This window comes from Macrosteles quadrilineatus, unplaced genomic scaffold, assembly GCF_028750875.1.
Source record: "Macrosteles quadrilineatus isolate MER2022 unplaced genomic scaffold, UCM_ALF_1.0 Scaffold_2__2_contigs__length_208266976, whole genome shotgun sequence".
Lineage (NCBI taxonomy): Eukaryota > Metazoa > Arthropoda > Insecta > Hemiptera > Cicadellidae > Macrosteles > Macrosteles quadrilineatus.
The window spans coordinates 191,189,626-191,210,789 of NW_026542595.1; the positions used below are offsets into that span (position 1 = coordinate 191,189,626).

Below are 21,164 nucleotides of genomic sequence, written 5' to 3' on the forward strand. Positions count from 1 at the left end.
AATTACAAAAATAAACCACTTTTGCTTGAGTCATTTCGTCATTTATTTGTGAGTTTTATTTATTAACAGTAACATCTAGGCTGGTCAATATTATTATATTCCAGGACAAACGGTAACGGTGAAAATTCTGAAACAAAATACAGAATACAGAATGATATGCAACATTTACCTAAACTAACTGTGCATTTGGTTTCTTTATTATTGGTGTTCTAATCATTAGTTTAGGAATCTTTTACATAAACAACCTCGGTGGTAGATAAGTTACAAGTTTAAAAATCCAGCTGCAAAGCAATAAACTAGAATTCAATGAAAAATCTGTTGCGTTAACTCACCTTGGCGTTGGAAAATCCATTTGACGGATCTGACATCAGTTTTAGTTAGAATTTGAATGATGATATTGATAAAAGGACAATACAATTACAAAAGTAAACCACTCTTTAGGTCCGTTCTTTTCTTTATGCGCAGTTAACTTATTAGGTAAAGCAGGAGCAGACGACAGACGAACTTGAAGCGCTACCAGTGGTGAAAGCTTGAAGTAAGCGATGACGTCACCGTTCGAGCTACCCACGGTAAATGCTTGCACTAAGTAATGGCGTCATCGTTTCCTCACCGCTCCCCACCACGTCTGTTGCTCCGGTGAGCCGACTCGTTGCTCTGAGTATCTAGACGCTAGTGCTCAGCTCAAGTGTCATTCATTCATTCTGTCTCCTGTCATTATTATGTTTTTGTTTTTATGTTAGTTCCAATCCAAACTGTGTTTGTTGGGTCAAAAGGTTATGTCGTGTGCATTTTTTATTTGTTTTGCCATTTTATGCTGCTTATCACCTACACTTTCCTTGAAAAATAAGGATAAACCGTGCCATCAATATGACCCATGTAAATGCATTTTCCCTACTGGAAGAGGCATAAATTTGGCTCTAATCAACAAGACTTTGAGGTTAGATCTTTTATATTACATAATCAGTTTACAGCCTGTTTTCAATAATATTTCAATATTTACTCTAATTTCTTATATTTCATAAGCCTAATTGGTTTTTGTTGCAGTGTTGAAACAGAAACCAATGTCAGTATCTCAATTCATTTTTGTGGGGATGTCTCCTTTGGGAATAACAACGCCAGTCAGTGTTTCAACAATGTCTCGGTAAGTTAGTTATTTATAATTGACGATAAATTCAAATGACCTTATTCAATTGACAGAAAATTCATTTCAATATTCCTTTACAGTCCATATCAGTCATCGTTTTGAATTAGCATTGTAATGTACCGTATATGTTATTTTCAACTTCTCTTGTTAGACATCTAAGTTTGCTTTCAATTGAAAATTGGTGTTACAACGTTGAAATATAAATAAATAAATTAATTAACTAAGATTGTTATAGGCTCGGCAGTTTAAAGATTTTTTTAATAGTTTTTTATCGTTTTAGACAAAAGTTTGTATTCCACAAGATGTCAGTGAAAATCATAGTGTTACCGTACGGTACTAATCATACTTTTTGTGTCAACTATATTCTATATTCCTCTTAAAAACTTTCATGATATTGTTCAAGCTTGAAACTAAGTTAATGATGTTTTTAATTTGATTTTGACTAAGTAATAATTTTAAGGCTTAACATCATTACTATTATCTAACTTGAATGTCAAGACTCAGTACAATTATGTTTTGTACCTCCTCAGATTTGCTACATGGACAATAACCACAATCAGAGCTTCAGTTTTGGGAAATCTGCAGACTTGAAATTTGTGTCAGAAAGTCAATTTGAGCCTATCCACATACAGTTTAGTAACTCGTCAAAGTAAGTAAAATACAGTGTATAAATCTCATAGGCCTAATAAATAGAGTGATAAATTTAAGTCATGGAAGGAGTAGTTTTAATTTATTTATCTTATTGATTTACCTGGTCAATGGCTAAGCTTTGGTCATCCAATGTCTTAAGGGTCATTTTTAGGCCTACATAGCCTGTTGTCATCACACACCACACGGCAGTGCCAACTAAAGTCGGCATGTGAAGTGTGATCGTGTTACCAATGCTACCATTGTCTGATTTTCTATAGAGAATAATTTTTACAAAGAATAAAGAATTGTCTGTGTTGACTTTCTTTAATTATAAATTTATACTCTAGAATAAAGACCATTGTTAGCATTTATGAGGCCACTAGGAAATGTGGTAACCATTACAACTTGCCTTTTATCGATACTGAGTGTGAATGGTATAATTTTTTTTTGCTGGTACTGTGTATGTTTTATAACATTCCACATGTCTCAAGAATCGTTTGATTTATAATCACTTTGTTGCAGCACAACAAGAATCGCTTTGACTTGTGTTAAAGAATTGGACAATCCTCTTCTTATTTTCAAGTCAAAGTCTAAAGATGGCTCCTATGTAAGTGTGTATTTCAATAGTCATTTATCAATAAATACCCCCGCCGCAGCAAACCTGCCGTCTAAGCGAATTTCCATTTGGCTGAATTGATTTTCAATTGATCTATTTAAATAACATTAGGTTTAACGAGTACCTAGGTTTGCTGCTACAAGGAAACTAATAAAGTGTGTGTTTTAAGTAAAATAATTATTGCTTAGTATAAAATGAATATATTTGCCAAGTTTGATCAAAAGATATCCATAAACAAGCAAACTACAACATTTTACAATATTCTCCATAAGAATAACATGGGAGTTTTAAATTTAAAATTTTTTTAGTTTTCTCCGTAACCAATAACCGTACAAAAACACTTTGATATACTGAATTGTTTGTTTTTTTAAGCTCTTTAAGAAAGTTAAGAGAAAAATTGGAAAATTTTGTGTTTTGAGGGTCAAAAGTGAGAAAAACCAATTTTTACCCCATAAAACCCCCCATAAAATCCTGTTCCCATGGTCCGATCATGCTGGATCGCGAACTCATTCAAGTTTATCCCGCCTTACACCTTCAAATCAAATTTCATCAAAATCGGATAAAAATTACTCAAGTTATCGTGTTCACGGACACATATATATATAAATCTATATATATATACATATATAAAAATTTGAACGAATGGTGTTTTTGGCCTCTGGGGACATCAAAATGAAAAAGTAAATAGGTCCCGGGCCTAAGTCTTACCATGAGACCTACGGTAATAGCTACTTCCCTATAGGGAAATTCACTAAAATGTACCTATTTAAAGTTAATTTTGATTTTTATGAGGTGGTGGTGTAGTTTTGGCTTTCTAATTATTCTCGGGCCTTTATCCTATTTTTCTAAACAGAAACCCTTCTTTATGGAAAATGCTATCAGTGGGAAAGAAACATTATAATTACTCTGCACGGTTCAGGGTTTTGTGTTTTACAAGCCAGTTCAGACACTTACCCAATCAGGCAACCCTGTTTTATCTCAGTAATTTTAAATTCTGTCCTCAATAATAAGTTTACTGTTAGAAATCTGCGAGTCGTTGAAAATTTCAATGGTGTGGACCACACCAAAATCTGAATTGTTATTAGTTTGGTAAGTTAAAAATAGCTACTGTAGTGTTTCTGATACTGCCTTTTGAAATAAGTGGCTTATGGACGCGTCATACTATACATGGAACGTTAATTGGTGTCATTGACCTTGGATGACGAAGTAGACATCCTATAGGTATATGATACGGACCCGTAGTAAGTTGTAACCAATATTTTATTGAACAATGATCATAATTGATTGAGCCTCTCATATTGTGCCACTGTGGCAATTCTATTTTTCCCCTTATTAATTATTGATACTTTGTCGATAGTTGGATGCAACTTAAATCGTGCTATAGTTTACAGTAAACTGTTCTTCCATTTTGGCTACGTTAAAAAGTTTTTGTATCCTTCAACAGAAACCAATAACAATTCACATCAGTCCACTGTAGGTAGCCTCAACAAAATCAATTTTTTTTATCTGAAACTTGCTACAGCTTTAACAGAAAAATAAAAGAGCAAAATGAACAAACATTTTTTTAATTAATCAGCTTTTTATAAGTGTTAAATTTCTAAAGAAAAATGTCTTGTCCCACTGTAAAGAAATGCGACCTTGTACAGTTGAGTTGTATAGTTATGTTTATATATTTTGGTAATTTGTGCCCATTGACACTACTGTATCCAATGTAGGTTACTTAAATAAGGTGAATAAATTAAATTTAATTTAATTTAATTTAAATCCTGACCGCATTGTCGAGGCAGGATCTGGAGCTGCAGTCCGCACACTCGTGTGTCCGACTGCTGTCCACTGAGGAGGGCCCCAGTGGAGGCCTCAGCATGGGCTCAGTGCTGGTCATCATGCTGCTGGTGTTCACGCTTGTCTACTTCGGCGGAGGCATGCTGACATTACGCATACTCCGTGGCGCCGAGGGCAAGGAGATGATACCAAACATTGACTTCTGGACAGATCTGCCGTATCTAGTCAGGGTGAGTACAACCTTTGTTTTTAGGATATTGTAGACATCCCACTCCCATGTTAAGCTGAAGCCAGTTTCGGACGTAGTTGGACTGAGCCACAGACGGATTGTAATGACGTCAATTATTGATTTCTGGATTATACGGCCTACACCGATTTTTAAAAATTTAGTTAACTTTTAATTATAAAATTAAACTCAACTGTGTCTGTAAGGTAAGAAAAGTCAAATTGTTTTGCTTATTGTGTACTCTTTGTGAAAAGTAAAATATCTTAATTCTTCAAGAAATTCTATTTGGATATACAACTCTATTAGTGTCAAGTAAGATGTTAAGGGTGTAGCATAGAGCAGAAAGGCTTAGGTTTTTAGGATTTTTTGAGAGGATAGCAGGCTTACCTGAATGGGAAAGAGTCCAAACTGGCACAGGAAACCCAAAACTTTCCATAGGCTATACACAAAACATTAGAATATTTCACTGTCACTGACAGCATTTTCAACTAAGGAAGAGACTGAAGAGATAGTGACAAGTAAGTTTTTTTTTTAATTTATTATTTACAGTAGATTTTTTTCCTCTCAAGAAATTCATCCAAGGTGTAAAGGTTGTTTCATCAGCCATATCTTCAACTCCACCTTGAGGTTGTTCCCAATGAGGTATCTTATGGATGTCTTTTATACTCTAGTCCAGATATGTAATGTATACCAGATTAGCATTAAGTCATTGACCATTGGATACTGAATTGTCAATCAGTATCAATAGTCAGAGGTTAAATATCTTTAATACCAAGAATTTTATTTATACACGAAATAAATCTTTTCATCTATGTTTTTCAGGATGGTGTACTCTTCACTCTAAATGGATTCCGTCCACAAACGTCTTATGATAGAATTTAAAAATTGTGGTTTCATGTGCCAAAGTTGCCTGTTGTATTTTATGTGATATTTTATACCTATGAAAATATTGTTTTATTTTAGTCATATATTATTGTAGTATGTTGTTCACATTCACACTAAGTTAAAGATGAAAACAGGGGAGATATTCCAATGACAATAGAAGTATAAAATGATTGTAAATATATTTATGTCATTTTGATTAGCTCTTTTATGTTATTACTTTTACTAGCATTGGTTGTATTTTTGTAGCAAAGTTTTGCCATGAGTATACTCTTCACCTTTGTTTAGAATTGCATAAAAAACTAACATAGGATGATAAACCTAAAAATTGAACTATATTTGTCTTCCTAACTTAAATGTAAAGTGATAAATTTGTGCCATTAGTCTCGTATGAGCACTAAGATGGTAATCTAAATTTTACATATCAACAAAAAATATCACCGCTTGATTAGCAGTAGAGGTAGAAGCCGTGATTCTTCCTTGTAGTCTCAATTCAAAATAGATGTTGTTAGTTAATTTTTATAAATGTATATTTGTACAAGTCATTAGGCATTTAGGCACTATTCTCGACTGGTGTATTAGTAGGTTTAATGTTGCATTGCATTGTGTTCACCTTCCAAAAATTGGGTGTGGCTTATTTTGTGGTTGGAATGCTGACTTCTGTTCTAAAGACAGTTTTGAACCCCGCAAATCACCAATTGATTTTAGCCAGTGCTGGCTTTACCACTTAGTCAAAGCATGTTGCAGCTTATTGTACAAAAACTTTTTTCATATTTATAATTTGTTGTGATGTTCCCGGGATTGTTAGAGATGTTCACCGTGTTCACAGGAAAGTTCCACCAATAAGGTGGGGCGTGCTTGAGTTGACTTGGCCTAGGGCCGCAAGTACCATAAATCTGGCACTGCGTTTAGCCATCTAATGTCATTAATTGGTGGTCCGGAGCCCATCTTAAAGCCGTAGGTCCGCGTGGTAAGTAAAAAAGAACGGATTACTTATGCTGGAACAGATTCTGTATCCCCACAAAACACCATGCAATCGTTATTTAATCTTCCAATATGTCAAGAAGGGTAGCCATAGCACTCAAACTAATCTGCTGGAATATTTTATTAAAATATAAATATGTTTATTACATTTACATTATAAATTAGCTTTGGTTAGTACTGTCCGCGAGAGTAAAGAAGTCCCCTGAGCTCCGGCCTATTTGTAGTTTGAAGGCGTTACGCTTGAACGTTTCGCGGGACAGTTAGAGCCGTCTTCACTCTTCACGCGGTATGACGCGTTCATATAAGGTAACACACCATCGACGTCTACACTTTGCCAACATTTCTGGAATGTTAAATTATTGCCCATCCAAGTTTCGTCCAGATAGAAAATTTTCTTATTTTGTTCCCTTAGCTTCCTCGTCTCTCGCAAATAGCCTACTTAAACCTCCAATTAATAATGTCAGGCCTTTCAATCAAACATTTTCTTTTGGAATCGCATTTCTTCCACTTTAACCCCATATCTTTGAAAAGACGCCGAAGTTCCCATTCGTACCATTTAAAATTAATCCTTTCTCTCAAAACAGATAATAGTTTTTTTCGCTACACTACTGTGAAATAACCTGTTTTCGTTCCATGTTTATCAACTGCGAAAATCCATCATTACATTATTTACCACGGCAAAAGAATGTTAACTATCTTTTTTAGATTTTGCCGACGTAATCAAACAAATATTTGGTATTGCTTTATCAACTGTTTAAATTTTCTGAAAAGTAACGTTCAAAACACGAGTGAAAGTGGGTCTATAAATAATGATCAGCCTTCTTGCGTTTTTCCCGAGTGTACAGAGTTTTACATCCGGAGTTTGTTTGCAGGTTTTTCTAATTCGTTTAATAGTTTTTTATGACATTTTACAATAGTTTGCGGCAAGTTCTGTTGCCTTTTCTATCGGCACTGATCACTTTTTGTCTTTACATTCATTGTCACAACACTCAATCACCCGTCTAATTAAATCCCTCTCTCCACTATATATATAGTATCACCACATTTTGATAAATCCATAGCTGCAAGGACTGTCCAAAACAAAACAGAACTCCAATACGAAATCATACGAGACTGCACTGAATCAAATGACGTGACCACATGATGATAATCCACTTACCAAAACAAAGATATGAGTAATTATGTTTACAACAGTTGTTTACAGACAGACATCGAGGCGAGGCACTCAGATACTTAGCGCCTGAAAATAGTGCGCGATACCCTCCAAACATAGCTGCGTATCGCTCTGGCTCAAGGGACTTCTTTACTCTCGCGGACAGTAGTGAGGTACAGGTGATACAAGGGATGTCTGTAAATTAAGGTCTCCATCCAGCTCCCATCAACTGACAACGGATTTCAATAGGGGTTGCCCGTTTTTCCTCACAATCATTGAATGTGATAGTTTCATAGACGGTGGGAGCATCAATTTTTCCTCACATTAGTTTCGGCTACGTTAATGAGATTATAGTCTTATAGGAATGGGAATCGGCTTAAAAAGTAGTAAAAAGGTAAGGAATACAGTTCAAATTTTACATATATACTCTGTATGTAAAACAGTTTTCTTACTCGCTTGGCTGCTTGTTGGAGACTAATTTAGTGACAATCCCTTGTACTACCAAAGCATTAGAATTGCACCATTAAGGTTAACTAAAATGAGAATTCAGTATTCAGGTGTGTACTTTTTCTCAATTTGTACACAGATGTTTTGTTTAAAGATTTAATTATATAAAACATACTCCCCCAAGTAGATTTCTCATCCTTATGGAACAGCTGAAGACAATTTTATTGTTAGTTCTGTACGGTTTATGTAGAGGTCGTGTTTTGTTTACAATTTGTTTCCCGTTATTACAGTCATTTAAAACCTCGTTTAACCAAATAATACGATCTAATCATAAACAATAAATTGTCTCCTAGTTATATAACCAAACAGTAAAGCACAAATCAAAAAATTAACCCTAAAATAATAGAAACAAAATTTTGTTGACACTAGCGCCCAGTGTCACCGTACATGAACTGGACACAAAAAACGTGCGTCAAAATTTACAATGGGATGACAAGTCTACTTGTGTTGTTTAGTCTATGATTATGGTTATACAAATTGTCTAGATTCAAAATGTGTTTAGTAAAAGTGGAATAAATAACTTTTATAGCTTGATAAATAATGTCTTGTTTATTTTTATATGTTTAAATGTTTGTAAAATACATAACCACTGGTACTTAGTGTAGTATTATTCTGTAAAAATGTTATTAGTTAGAAATATTATTTTAAACTAGCTGTTAACCCGTTCTACGTACGGGTTGAATAAAATATCCAGTACAAACAATACAATAAGGAATCTTATTACGTCAAGTATAAATTCAAGCTTTTAAACAAATACTATATGGAAATAATGACAGTTAAACTATTAAACATAATAATAATATGACATTTAAAAAAATACAATAAAACATTTAAATGAGAAGTGGTTTAAATTATGGTATTAAGAAGAGAGCGTAAAATGCCATCTTGAGTGTTATAGACAGACAGACAGAAATTAAGATGACTCGCGTTTCTACTTTCTTATTGTATGAAATGAAAAAATAACCAAAACTGAAACATTTATGATTCTACGCAATGTACAGACAAAACTCTAATTTTATTTATATAGATACCTATATTATTTAGTACATAAAATGACAAGATGTTGTTAATGTTTTATTTTCATTTTTATTTAATGGTATGTGTGGAATTGTTTGGAATAAAAAAATTTTATGAAAAATCCATTAAGAATTTGTTTATTTACACATTCATTACAAAATTAAAGGTTGAAAACGTGCAACCATATTCCTTTAGAGAGTTTGTGAACTGTACTTAAACTACAACAAGTGACTAACATATTTTTTTTTTGTCACTGTGCAATTATAACTGGTTCCAGTATGAAAGAACAATCCGTGTTAGGACCTATATAATTTTCAAAGTCAACCATTACACATACATGATGAGCTTTTTTCTCAGCTCTGATTAACATCAATATTCCAAAGTTTTTGATACTTATTTGTTTTACAAAGCTTGTGAAATCTTTCAAGCAAGTTAATGTATTAAGCACTCGTTCAAAATTAATATCATGGAAGACCCGATTTTCCCCACACATCTCGTTAATAAATAATAATCCCCGCTTTTACCCGACAAGACGTTAATAATCCCTGCACTTCCACTGTGACTTCCAAAATATCCTAAAAAGTGGGTAAAACAAAACAAAAATACCCGCATCGCTTTCAAAATAGGCTACCCAAAAAAACAGGTAACGGGTGCAATAATTTAATATTAGGCCTTGGCAATAAATTCAAGGGAACTGGTTACACATCAAGTGTTTTGAATGAAAATCATGACACCACAGCTAATGCGGATGTTCTATAAAATAGCCTGACATAAAATATGTTAACATTTCAAAGTTATGTATTTTTTAAATCTTTTTTTGTAGTTGACGATAACCAACTCCTATACAGAATAAGCCACGACTAAAAATATACATTGCATTCATGCACCATAAAAGCTGTAAATAATTACTTAACATTAATGTAGGTAATATGATGACAAGTCACACATTAAAAGTGCTACGGTACCATGATTAATTAGTGGCACCATGTTTTTTTTTATTAGGCTATAATTTGTAATGGCTTACCATGAAAAAAGGGTTTCTTTTCTGGAAATTGGATTTTAAATATGCAAATAATAGGGTCTATCTATACATATTTACATTTAAATAAGGAATTAAAAATATAGATACAAGAGAGGCATTTTTAGAAGAGAACAAAAGTTAAATTTATCAATGGTCCAAATTTTATGAAAATTAAATAGAATCAAGGTAACCTACATAACATCACAAAATTAAATTGATTAAGTAATATTGATCAAAATACAGTATTATAATACTTATCTTATTATACAAAAAGTACCAGACTAAGCTTGCTTATCAAAAATATCCGCTCTTACTCGTTATTTTTTAATAACCAGGATGTCCTTTAAACTCCCGGCCTCTGGCCTCAAAATTACCCTAAAAACCGTGCGCCAGAGCGAAATTTTGGCAACACTGACAGTGACAATAATGGCATTAATCCTACATCCCAAAAGTATAAATAAATGTTTTGTAAAATATGTCTTTGGAATTTTTTGTAGGGGAACGGTCTAAACCCTGTTACTATCTATCAGTCACTTTTAAGTCAATAATAGTCTGCTGAAAAATTGCATCTGGGCCTGGAAACAAGCTCGCTCAGAATCGAACCAGAAAACCCCATTTGAAAGTGAACATTATAGATTTAAGATTTATTTACCTGGTCATTGGCACAGTCGCCGAAACTAACAAAAACAGAGATGAGATTCCTCTTGACTCACATATAAAAAGTCCAAAAGAGCACACCATGCAAAACTGAATAAATAAAACTGTATACATGCAATATGCAAAGGGTGAAATTGGGGGATACCACTCTTGGCTACTCAGTTTTTTTTTAGTTTTTTTTTATTGGTAGGTGGAATGCGTTACGCACTTCCCTATACGTTGAGCGCACCTCCTGGAGCGCCCGACGTGCCGGGGGAGTGTGGGACTCCTACGGGTGTCACCGTAGTTTACCCACTAAACCACCTACCCCCTCCCTGTCCTTGCTCCCGGGAGGGCGGTCGCAGCGTAGCAGGCTGGTGATGTGCTGCTTGAAGATCTTGCTGGGGTTGTCATCTCTAGAAGGGGTCTCTCAGGCGGGGCGGCGGGTGACGCGTCATTCTCCGCTGGTTCTGGGGGTTGGCTCCTTGAAGTACTCTCCTTCGTAGCTCAACCGAGGGTGGCCGCTCGTCAAAACAGACAATTTAGACATTTTAAGTAGACCTGATACGTACGTTATAAAGAGGTAGTACCACCAGTGCTGCCAATATGACGTTTTCAACCTATGCATTTTGTGTGGGGTCTTGATTTGTCCATATTTGTCGTAGCATGGTCTTGGTATATCTGCCACTAGGGCCACTACTATGCAATCATAGTTTGTTTGTGGATGAAGACGGAAGGCTTGTTGCGTTGTAGTATAGATAAACTATAATGTTTTATCTATGGTTAATGGTTTTGTCCATTGGTGTTTTAGGACCTTGTCAAGGGGGGACAACCAGGGGGCTTGGGGGGGTGTAGCACCCCCAAATAAAGAAGAGCTTAATTAATATTGATCCAAATACAGTATTATAATACTTATCTAATATTAAGCCTTTTTAAGGTATACTTTGCTAATATTAAGAAGAGCGGGGGCGGGCCCTCCCCCGGGAAAATTTTGTATTTTCAAAGCCGTTTGGTGATTTTCTAAAGCAATTTTTTACGTCTCGAACTGTGTCCAAAAAACCTCCCTTTCCCCTTTGTTTTGTCATGCACAAGCAGCTCCCCCCCCTTGGAACCACCACTGGACTGTAGCTCTCTTCCAGGCCTTTCATGTTATTGCTCTTGTTTAGAGAGAGTTAGTTATTATAGACCAACTATATTCCTAGGAAAATTATCTCAATGGATATAATGTTGAGAGTCTACGATTTCAAATCATATTATAGTTACAAGAAAAGCATTGAAACTGATAACTAGATTATAACTATAATATCGTAATATTTTTAATTAGCTTATATTGTATGATTATACAACTTATAAGACAGTAAAGATTATTAAGATTTTCTCAACATTAGATGGAGTTTTCCCAATCACAACCAAACGGTGTATAACTTTTTGTAGCTTGTATGATTGTATGCAGTATGGTTTTCCCTTTCTAAAACGTCTTAAACGTCCATGAGTTTTATACATTTAAATGGGTTTGAGAACTTTGCACATCTGGCGTCTCATGCATCGGATCCTCGTCATGTTTAGATTTTGTCAGCTGCAAAGTCGTCTGCTACCTGGAAACAAACTAAAAACTCAATAGAGACACTTAAAAAGAAAACATTATTAAAATATGATTTTGTTCGTTAAACAAACTTCCAAAATTTTAAAGTATAACTTTTTAGATATTTATTGACTCAAAGAGTAATTTATCGTTGTTTGATTTATATTAAAAAATATGTTGCTAATATATTTAGTAGCTAACTTGGCTTGCTACGATCCAACCAAAGCTCAGTTTTGTTTTATTTGTTTGTGTTCACGTTTACTTGTGGCATGTGTTGTGATTGTTATCAATTTTTGATACTATAGGATTTAACACAAACTCAGGTGAATATATTATTTACATATTTATTACTGATCATTATTATTTTAATCTGGACGTATTTTGTGGCCACTGTAAATGGTATTTTATGGAAATGTGATTTGAACAAAATTTGACCTACATTTCGTCCCAGATAGCCTATATTCTGCGTGCAAAAATGTCTATGCAACATCTGTTTGTAAGCTCTAAGTTATATCTATAAATTTCGTCACAAAATGAGGAGGTCATGAACAGATTTATAAAATTATATTATTTTTATTGCACCCCTAATTAACTTGCTGTTTTATTTCATTAATTTTGATACTAAGTTGAAAATTTTAATTTCAACCTTGTTAAATAGGCCTAACTAAAAAAAAAACTGAAATGTTTATGGCCTAATTTCTCGTGCCTACTGCCTTGGAGACAAGATGGACACGATGCAACAGAGACAACAACCCCCTTTTTAACAATGCATTTTTTATGGTACGATTTACTAATATATTGATATCATTTTTGTCAGTATTGATATAAACTTAACTTAGCATATTTCTAAATTTTATTAATGTACCGTAAGTTATTCCTCTTTTTTGTAAGTTAGGCTATTTATTTTAAAATCAATAAATTAGGCAAGCCTACAAAAAATAAAAAAAAATTAAATGAACTCAGGGTGTATTTTTGTGACCTATGACAAAACCTTACTTATATGTTTCTATACCAGTAGTGTTTTTGAGAAATCAGAAATATTGATTCTGTCAGCTTCAAAGTTCGAGATGCTAGACACCATTTAACTTACCAGCGTCACACATAGGCTAATAGATTTGCCCAAGCATCAGCCTATCGATAGTTTCAATCGATATTAGCGTAGCCCAGTTAAGAAACTGTACCCCACTTTTGCTACCGATCACCACATATATGTGACACTGCGGTCATTGCCACGGACCGAGGTATAGATTTTAATATTGCACATAGACCGGGTGTCACTTGGTTAACAGTAGGCCTACACACATACCACGGGCCATTGATGCAGCAAAGTAAAAAACAGTTTTGCCAATTATCAAATGACGTCACTACTTAATCATCATATCCACAGACCAAGTAACACTCATATATGCGACAGACATCCCTGTAGACCAATAGAGAATATTCAGGGCCTTCAAAAAGACCGTTACGATGATATAAGCTTTTTAATAACATTGGTACACGGATGCAAATATGCAACGTCAGTCTATTTTAATGTCTATTTTATGCGACGCTGGTCAATATGAATTAAAAATTTAGTACTAGGCCTATTGCGGTAGCAAACGTGTTCAAGTTAGGAGTTGATGATGAGTTAGATATATTAATTATTGGAGTGATTAAAATAATTATATATTGTTCCCAGTGAAGGGAAGTGAAAAACAGAGCAATCTCTATTGATGACATTACAGGCTGCCTATTTCAGAGACCTGCATTTATATACATTTTAAGCTTAAAATCTCCGGGGTGTTATTATTTATCAACATTTTCTCTAACAGAGTGTTACGATGTTAACAAGTGAACATAGAACTTTTTTTAATGGTCATCAGTCACCAATCACCAATGGATTAATGGATTTTGTCTAAGTTAAGTGATAGTGCTGCAACCCCTAGGTCTAGCCTGAAGTAATGTGCAAAACAATCCCGGGCTTGTGCCTAGCGTCTTAAGAAAAAAAAGTGGGATGTAAAGGTGGGACATAAAAAAATCTATTAACAATTCAAATCAGAATTCTTAACTAGCCTAATTTTATCTCATTAAAAACACAAGTTGATCCACGATAATATTAGTCAAGGAATTCTATGTATGATATGCAAGAGGCCAGTCCGGACAACGGGTTTTCCGGTTAAACCAACGTCCTCAAAAACTTGTTAAAACGGACTGTTTACTGTGATATTCGACTTAAATTTATGAGAGCATTGTATTTAGACACGTGATCACTGGTCTCAAATCTTTCCCACGAGAACAGTCGTTTCAGTACTGCCCACTTCCTGCCGATCTAGTCCGGTTAAACCAATGTACTGATAAAAATTGTCCGGTTAAAGAGATGTCATTTCCGCCGAGTGTAGTCCGGTTAAACCGATGTCCGGTTAAAAGTTGTCCAGATAAGAGGGAGTCTACTGTACATTAAAATGTGCCCTGTCCTGTCTAATTAAGAAATTCCATGTGATTTATATTAACACATGGTTTTCTTTCAAACCAATTGATCGCTAATATGAGGGCCACTTTAGAACAATCAAATAAGCTCCTCCTAAGCAAGCTAAGGGAATTTCAAATACACCATAAAAAATAAACTATTATTTAAGGAAATATATGTTTTTACCTCAAAACTTGAGGTTAAGTTTGATTTAAGTTTTTTGTAATTAGTACCAACATATAATTTTTATTTAAACCAATTAATCCTTAACATTATATAGTAGGCTATTTGCTCCCATGAAAAAATACCCCGGCGCAGCAAACCTGCAGACTAAGTGAATTTCCATTAGCCTGATTTGATTTACACTAAAATGCCTCCTTCAAAATATCACATTTATTTATCCCCTATTTAAATAGAATTAGTTTAACGAGTAAGTTACTTAGGTTTGCTGCAACAAGGAGGGAAAAATGTGTTTTTTTTTTTTTTGTAAAATGTTAATAGTTAAAGTAAGAAACAAATTTAATTTCCAAATTCTATCAAAATATGTTCATAAACAAGCAAACTGCAACAGTTGACTTACTCTCCATGAGAAAAACAAGGGAATTTAAAATTAAAATTTTTTGGAATTTTCTCCGTAACCATTAGACGCACAATAATGCTTCAATATACTAAATTATTTTTTTAAGCTCTACAAAATGGTTTGGAAAGAAATTGCGAAATTTGGTGTTTATGGGACAAAAATGGGAAAAATCTATCTTTACTCAATAAAGCCCCCAATAAACCCCCGGTCACATAGTCCAATCATGCTGGTTCGCGAACTCGCTCGAGTAAATTTAGGTTTATACCAAATTTCATCAAAATCGGATCATTTTTGCTCAAGTTATCTTATTGTGCTAACGGACACACACACACACATATAGCCTATATATATATGAATTTGAACTAATGGTGTTTTCGGCCTCTAGGGACCTCAAAACGAAAAAGTAAATCGGTCCCGGGCCTAGGTCTTACCATGCCACCTATGGTAATTAGCTACTTCCCTATAGGGAAATTCGCTAAAACTCAAATAAGTTAAAAGCTCTTTCCAAGTAAGTCTTGGGTAAATAAGCAGTGTTGTTAAATTTTATTTTATTCTCATTTTCGGTATTTATCATGAGGCAAATAATTTAATCTTTCTTCTACACGGCATTAAAAAGTTTAGTTTACAAGATAAAGCTAATGGAGCTCTAATACAAATATTTGTAATGATTAACTTGTTCCATAGGTCCCCTAATAATAAATAATGTTATGTTAAAGCTGAAACCAATTAATTCTTTCCTTAAAATCTTTTGTTGTTTTTCACATTCCTAGTAGTTTTCAAAATGTTATCAATTGTTCCCAGGCCTATTTTACATTTTTACTACTGAGCTACAAACTTTTGTTGTGCGTTATAAGTTATTATTCGCGTAAAGATTTCTAAAGTTGATTACCTGTTAAAACTCAATTACCTTTACCTTTTTTACCTACTTTAAAATCATAGTTTATTTTCTCAGATTATAAAACCTATGTTGCTAAATTGTAACTGTACAAGCAATAATTCCTCTAATTCTGAAAACATAAAAGTAAAAAGGAACACACCAGTTTTCATTCAATGACGTCAAATGGCCGAGCATTGACAATAGTTGAGTGAAAGTAGTGAGGCCGGTGGTGGGTTGGCTGTGTGCAGTTGCCATAGCAACCAGGTCTCATCATCAGTTCACTTATTAATGGTTTATTCAACACAAATGTCTCACTTCTCCCTCACCCCCCTTGCTCTTAATGTTACAAATCCATTTCCATACTTACACCGCTGCCAGCTGTTATTAATTATACATGTTTCTGTCTGAGATGTGTATGCACCATTAATTGTTTACAATGTTCCTTCGGGTAGTAGGTGGGGTTTCCAAGTTTGTAGAGTGAGAATGGGAACTTAAAGAGTCTGTGAGGTTGATTTTAATTTAGCACATTGACTATAATGATTTGCAGGGTTTTCTAAAATTTAATTTTATACTTACAGTGCTATGAAATAAATGCAAAGTTATTGATCTAAAGTAATAATTTGACTCACACCCACACAATACATCAAATAAATATTTATCTGATGGTTGTTTGTGTTAGCTTACATGGTGTTCTATATTTTATATTAACATTCTTTTTCTTCTTTACATAATTATTCTGAACTTTTAACAGGAATTTTTCATACTTTATGTTTTATTAACCTTTTTCTTTATAGTTATATACAAGCAACAAATGTGGGTATTAAATTAGAATCCGCGCCGCTGTACAAAATGTCAGTCCAGTTGGTTTGGCAGTTTTTGCTTATTAGCTTTTACACACAGATAGAAAAACCCACAGGATTAAACCAGAATTTCTACTTTCCCTTGGAATGGAGTTTTTGTAGTCTTTTGTCTGATGTAGTATTTGCTGTAGAACATTGTCGGTAAACAAATAGGGGGATTAAAACAGCATCTTACTGCTATCTGGAGTCGAATTACTCTGGCCTTGCACACATACACTATCTGTGTCTAAAATCTGCATTTGACCATTGTTGGCAAACAAAAATGTATATTGTGTCCTGAAATGGAATTATTCTGGCCTTGCTAGAATCTGCAGTACTTTCACTGGCTTCCCCTGCCACATTCAGATCCTGGTGTCTCAAATCTCCAATCTGGCCTACTTTAAGCCTACTAGAATTGTGCCTACAATCTGTAACAGTCCTCAAGCTACGAAAAAAATTATTGGAGCTTATCTGTGAAGTGATTATATGGAGTGTGATTAAAATCTAGTTTTAGTTCATAACTTGAAAAGTAGTATTTTAATGGATTTTTAGCACTGAGGATTAGTAAAATATTTATGTCACAGATGGAAGAGGAGGACATTTTTTTCTCTCCATTAAAAAGCTACCAACTTATCTTAGATCAAAACACTCACCTTTAGATTGCTAGGTGAGCACTAACAGTCAGTAAAATGCAACTTGACGTTGGATAATGTTTTACTCTTTATTCTTAGCTATAACCACTATGTTACTCCGTTTTACTATAATACTATCGGTACTAGTTATTTGTCATGAAAAATGTAAAAAATGGGAAATTAACTTTGTTATTTTATTATACACTAGCTGGCCCGACAGACGTCGTCCTGTCCTAATGTGGTTTTTATGTCAAATGCTCGTTCATTTTCAAGATGAGCTCGTTTGCATGGCTCAATCACGTCATGGTTGAAGTTCGTTCGCTACGCTTACTCACCTTTAGGTTGGAGCTCGTTCGCTGCGCTCACTTGCCTTCAGGTTAGCTCGTTCGCTACGCTAACTCACATTTTGGTTGCAAATTAGCTGTTGTCATGAATTTAAAAAAATAATAGTGTTGCACCCTGTTGGTAAACCTATTAAACTTTTGATGCTATTGAACATCACAGAATCAAATTCTTTTGTTGAACCAGCTGTTAAGATTCTATAATTCCATTTAAATATGAATACTCATAAGGTTAACATGGAAAACTCCAGAGCCACTGGGGCGGAGTCCTTTTGACGGATCTGCACCAAACTTCACACAAACCATCCTTGAATAATGCTTAATAATACCTGAAAGTTTCATTGCAATATGTCGAGCGGTTTCGGAGTCCATAAAGGACAAACAAACAAACATACATTGGATTTTATATATATAGATAGATGAGTGGTGGTTCTGGATGCTCCTGATGACAAAATGATGTCATGACTAAAATTTTGCTGTTCAAAACATTTCACTTTTTCTAAGTCATGTACATTCCAAATATTTGATCAAAATTTATTTCCAATGCCACTTGGTCACACAGAAGTGTTAGAGAGGCAAACCCCCTCAACTCCCACTACACTGAAGAGCTATCAGTGTAGTCATGGAGATCCCCCCCTTTGCAATATGTATTGCTGATTGCCCTTGTAATTTCCAATCTTATACATCTGATCATTTAGACGGAAAGTTTTGGTTTTCAATATCAACACTTTTCAATAGTGTTTACACGGACAATGTTAATAATTCTACAATATAAGTTTGGTACGTTACTTACTTTTTTATGTTTGATTTTTACATTAATAAAATAATTTCTTATTTGAAATTACACATTTTGGCGCTATTATAACAATCAAAAGGTCGTTGGTTCAATTCTGAAAGGTAGTATTTTTTAAGATTTGAAACTGGACCAAGCTGTCCTTGATCATTGGGCTTTTAATAAATGGTCATGGCTAATGAAACAGCTGATCATTCTCTGTAAGGAAGCTACAAGGAACCTCACCTCTGTATACACTCATCATAACCATCTGTAACCAAACATAAAGCATAGATTTTAGGCTACATCTTTCCCTCAAACAAAAAAGAAACATTTAAGTTTATCTCACAAAAGTTTATAAAGTTTACCGAATATTTAGACATCCTAAACAGGATCAAGATTTTGTACAGGACAAATCAAGTATCCAAGGTCAATACTGACACTTTGTCTAGTGTTGGAAGCTAAACAACGTTATCAGTGTGACCTGCTATCTCTACGACCTTGGTAACGTCCTATCAGTAGCGGTAGGACGGTAACATGTGACGTGTAAACACAACACTTAACAGCTGTTTCTTCACCTTGTCAATGAACAACAATATGAACTGGCAAATGGATCGAGCCAGTGCAGTGGGACTAAGCATATCATCTGATACAAGAACGCGGTTGGTGCGTGGCAACCTCGCACGGCCGGCTAATATATGGGCATACAGTAATAACTAATGTATAAACATTGCGCAAACGCTCCATTATGGTAGTGCGAACGCTGTTTAGGCCTGATCTGCGGCGTTGCCACTTCTCGCCACGGCTTTGTATTTAAGGAGGTTATAAGCCATGGCGGATTTTAAGATTGGGAATAGGTCAACATACCTTCTCAGACATAAGAATTAATATTTCCAAGTTTCACGGCGATTTGATGAACTACTTGGAAAATAAGTACTTTATTTTACTAAAGATTGGAATTGAAACAACAATAACTCCTAATTGAGTCATTATTTGAATTGAATTGACGGATTTGATTTCAGTGAAACAAGGATTTGAAATTCATGTGCAACGTGTAACAAACATTTGTTGTAATATACAACACTAATGTACAACGCTTAAGAGAAAAATACATACATTTGACAGTAATAGGAAAATAAATAAAATTGTTCAAAGGTTTAAGGAATAAGCCGGGACAGTGAGCTTGAGCGCCGACTAAGATTGCACAAATGTTATTGTTTGCTAAATAAAAGAAAATATGAAGGAAATAAGTGGTAAATGAATGAGTGACGTCATTTAGCCAACAGTGCGCTGTTGATGCGTGGCGATTTTCTGATCCTACTTGCATTGGATGCCATCTCGGATAGCTCCGTGGGTTTCCCAGAGTTCCGGATTCATACCAATTATCCAGAATCGCCGAAAGCCGACATTATACCCAGGTATGTGGGTCACGGAAGCCGTACTGAAGTCAGTGGTGGCGTTGAGGCGTTCTGGTACAGAGATCAATGTTCTCTGGAATCTCAAAAGGCCTCTTTGATTTTGAGTTTTTCACGTTTACAGGGATGTAATCCTCAAGATGTATTAAAAGAGTCAATAAAAAAATTACGTAATTTAACATAACGGCGGCCATATTTTAGTAATTGAAGTTTAAAGATTTTAAATTACCGCCATTTTGTTAACTTAAAAAGACAATTACATTATTATTTTTAATTGCCTCTTGACACAATAAATGTACCTTATACATAGCCTGTACCATACCTGTACATAAGGTACCTGTTGTATGTACCTTATAGTTTGGTGTTTCCGTAGCTTGAATAATTCTTGAGATAAACTGTTTAGTAAAAAAATCAAAATGGTGGCTAGCGGCGTAATGCAATTTTTCGACCTATGTGTATATGAACTATTTTGTTCAGATTGTTTAGTACTGTCAGCAGTGTCAGCCCCGGTAGTTTGTGACACCCCTTTATGAACACCCTGTATAAAAAGTGAACAAAGCAGATTGTTTGAAATTGGACACACATAAACTCGCATCAAAATAATTCACCAAAGTTTATTGTAAAGTAGAACTGTATAACCACAAGAAACAACAACTGTTGGCTGTTACATATAGTGACAATGACGTAACAAGATGGCGACAGTGGCAGGAGGCAAGGACGTTTGTGTGTGTCAAGGACCTAGGACCGACCTAGTATCTACAGTCGGTACCGGTACACCTACACCTGGCTATGGTATCTAGCTCCACATACACTCGCACACCGCACACTTCACCTGTCTAGACACTTGAATGTCTTCTTAGGCCAGGTGTCTAAGCAATGGTAAAGATTTATGAAGGACGGTGACTATAAGGACCAAGGACCTACCTACTATCCACACTCGGTACCGGTACACCTACACCTGGCTATGGTATCTCCTCACCTGTCTAGACACTTGAATGTCTTCTTAGGTCAGGTGTCTAAGCAAAGGTAAAGATTTATGAAGGACTGTGATTATAAGGACCTATGACCGACCTACACTTGAA

The 21,164-nt window shown here is 34.8% G+C and overlaps 2 protein-coding genes across 2 annotated transcripts in view; both read left to right on the top strand.

Moving 5' to 3' along the window:
* The first annotated feature begins 718 nt into the window (after window positions 1–718).
* LOC128986380 (uncharacterized) lies at window positions 719–6,816 on the top strand. Its single transcript, XM_054406731.1, has 6 exons — window positions 719–937; window positions 1,045–1,141; window positions 1,675–1,793; window positions 2,297–2,381; window positions 4,178–4,402; window positions 5,221–6,816. The coding sequence occupies exons 1-6, from the start codon at window positions 777–779 to the stop codon at window positions 5,278–5,280; spliced, it is 747 nt and encodes a 248-aa protein (XP_054262706.1). The 5' UTR covers window positions 719–776; the 3' UTR covers window positions 5,281–6,816.
* Window positions 6,817–12,410: 5,594 nt separating this feature from the next.
* LOC128986036 (forkhead box protein N3) overlaps window positions 12,411–21,164 on the top strand; it is a 37,856-nt gene continuing 29,102 nt past the window's right edge. Inside the window, exon 1 of the mRNA XM_054406121.1 lies at window positions 12,411–12,503. The gene's annotated coding sequence lies outside the window, so the exon portion shown is untranslated. The remainder of the gene's footprint in view (window positions 12,504–21,164) is intronic.

Coding starts and splice junctions, on each gene's coding strand:
- LOC128986380 (XM_054406731.1), top strand. CDS start 777: ATGTCGTGTGCATTTTTTATTTGTTTTGCCATTTTATGCTGCTTATCA. Junction 938..1,044: donor CTAATCAACAAGACTTTGAG/GTTAGATCTTTT, acceptor TTTTTGTTGCAG/TGTTGAAACAGAAACCAATG. Junction 1,142..1,674: donor AGTGTTTCAACAATGTCTCG/GTAAGTTAGTTA, acceptor GTACCTCCTCAG/ATTTGCTACATGGACAATAA.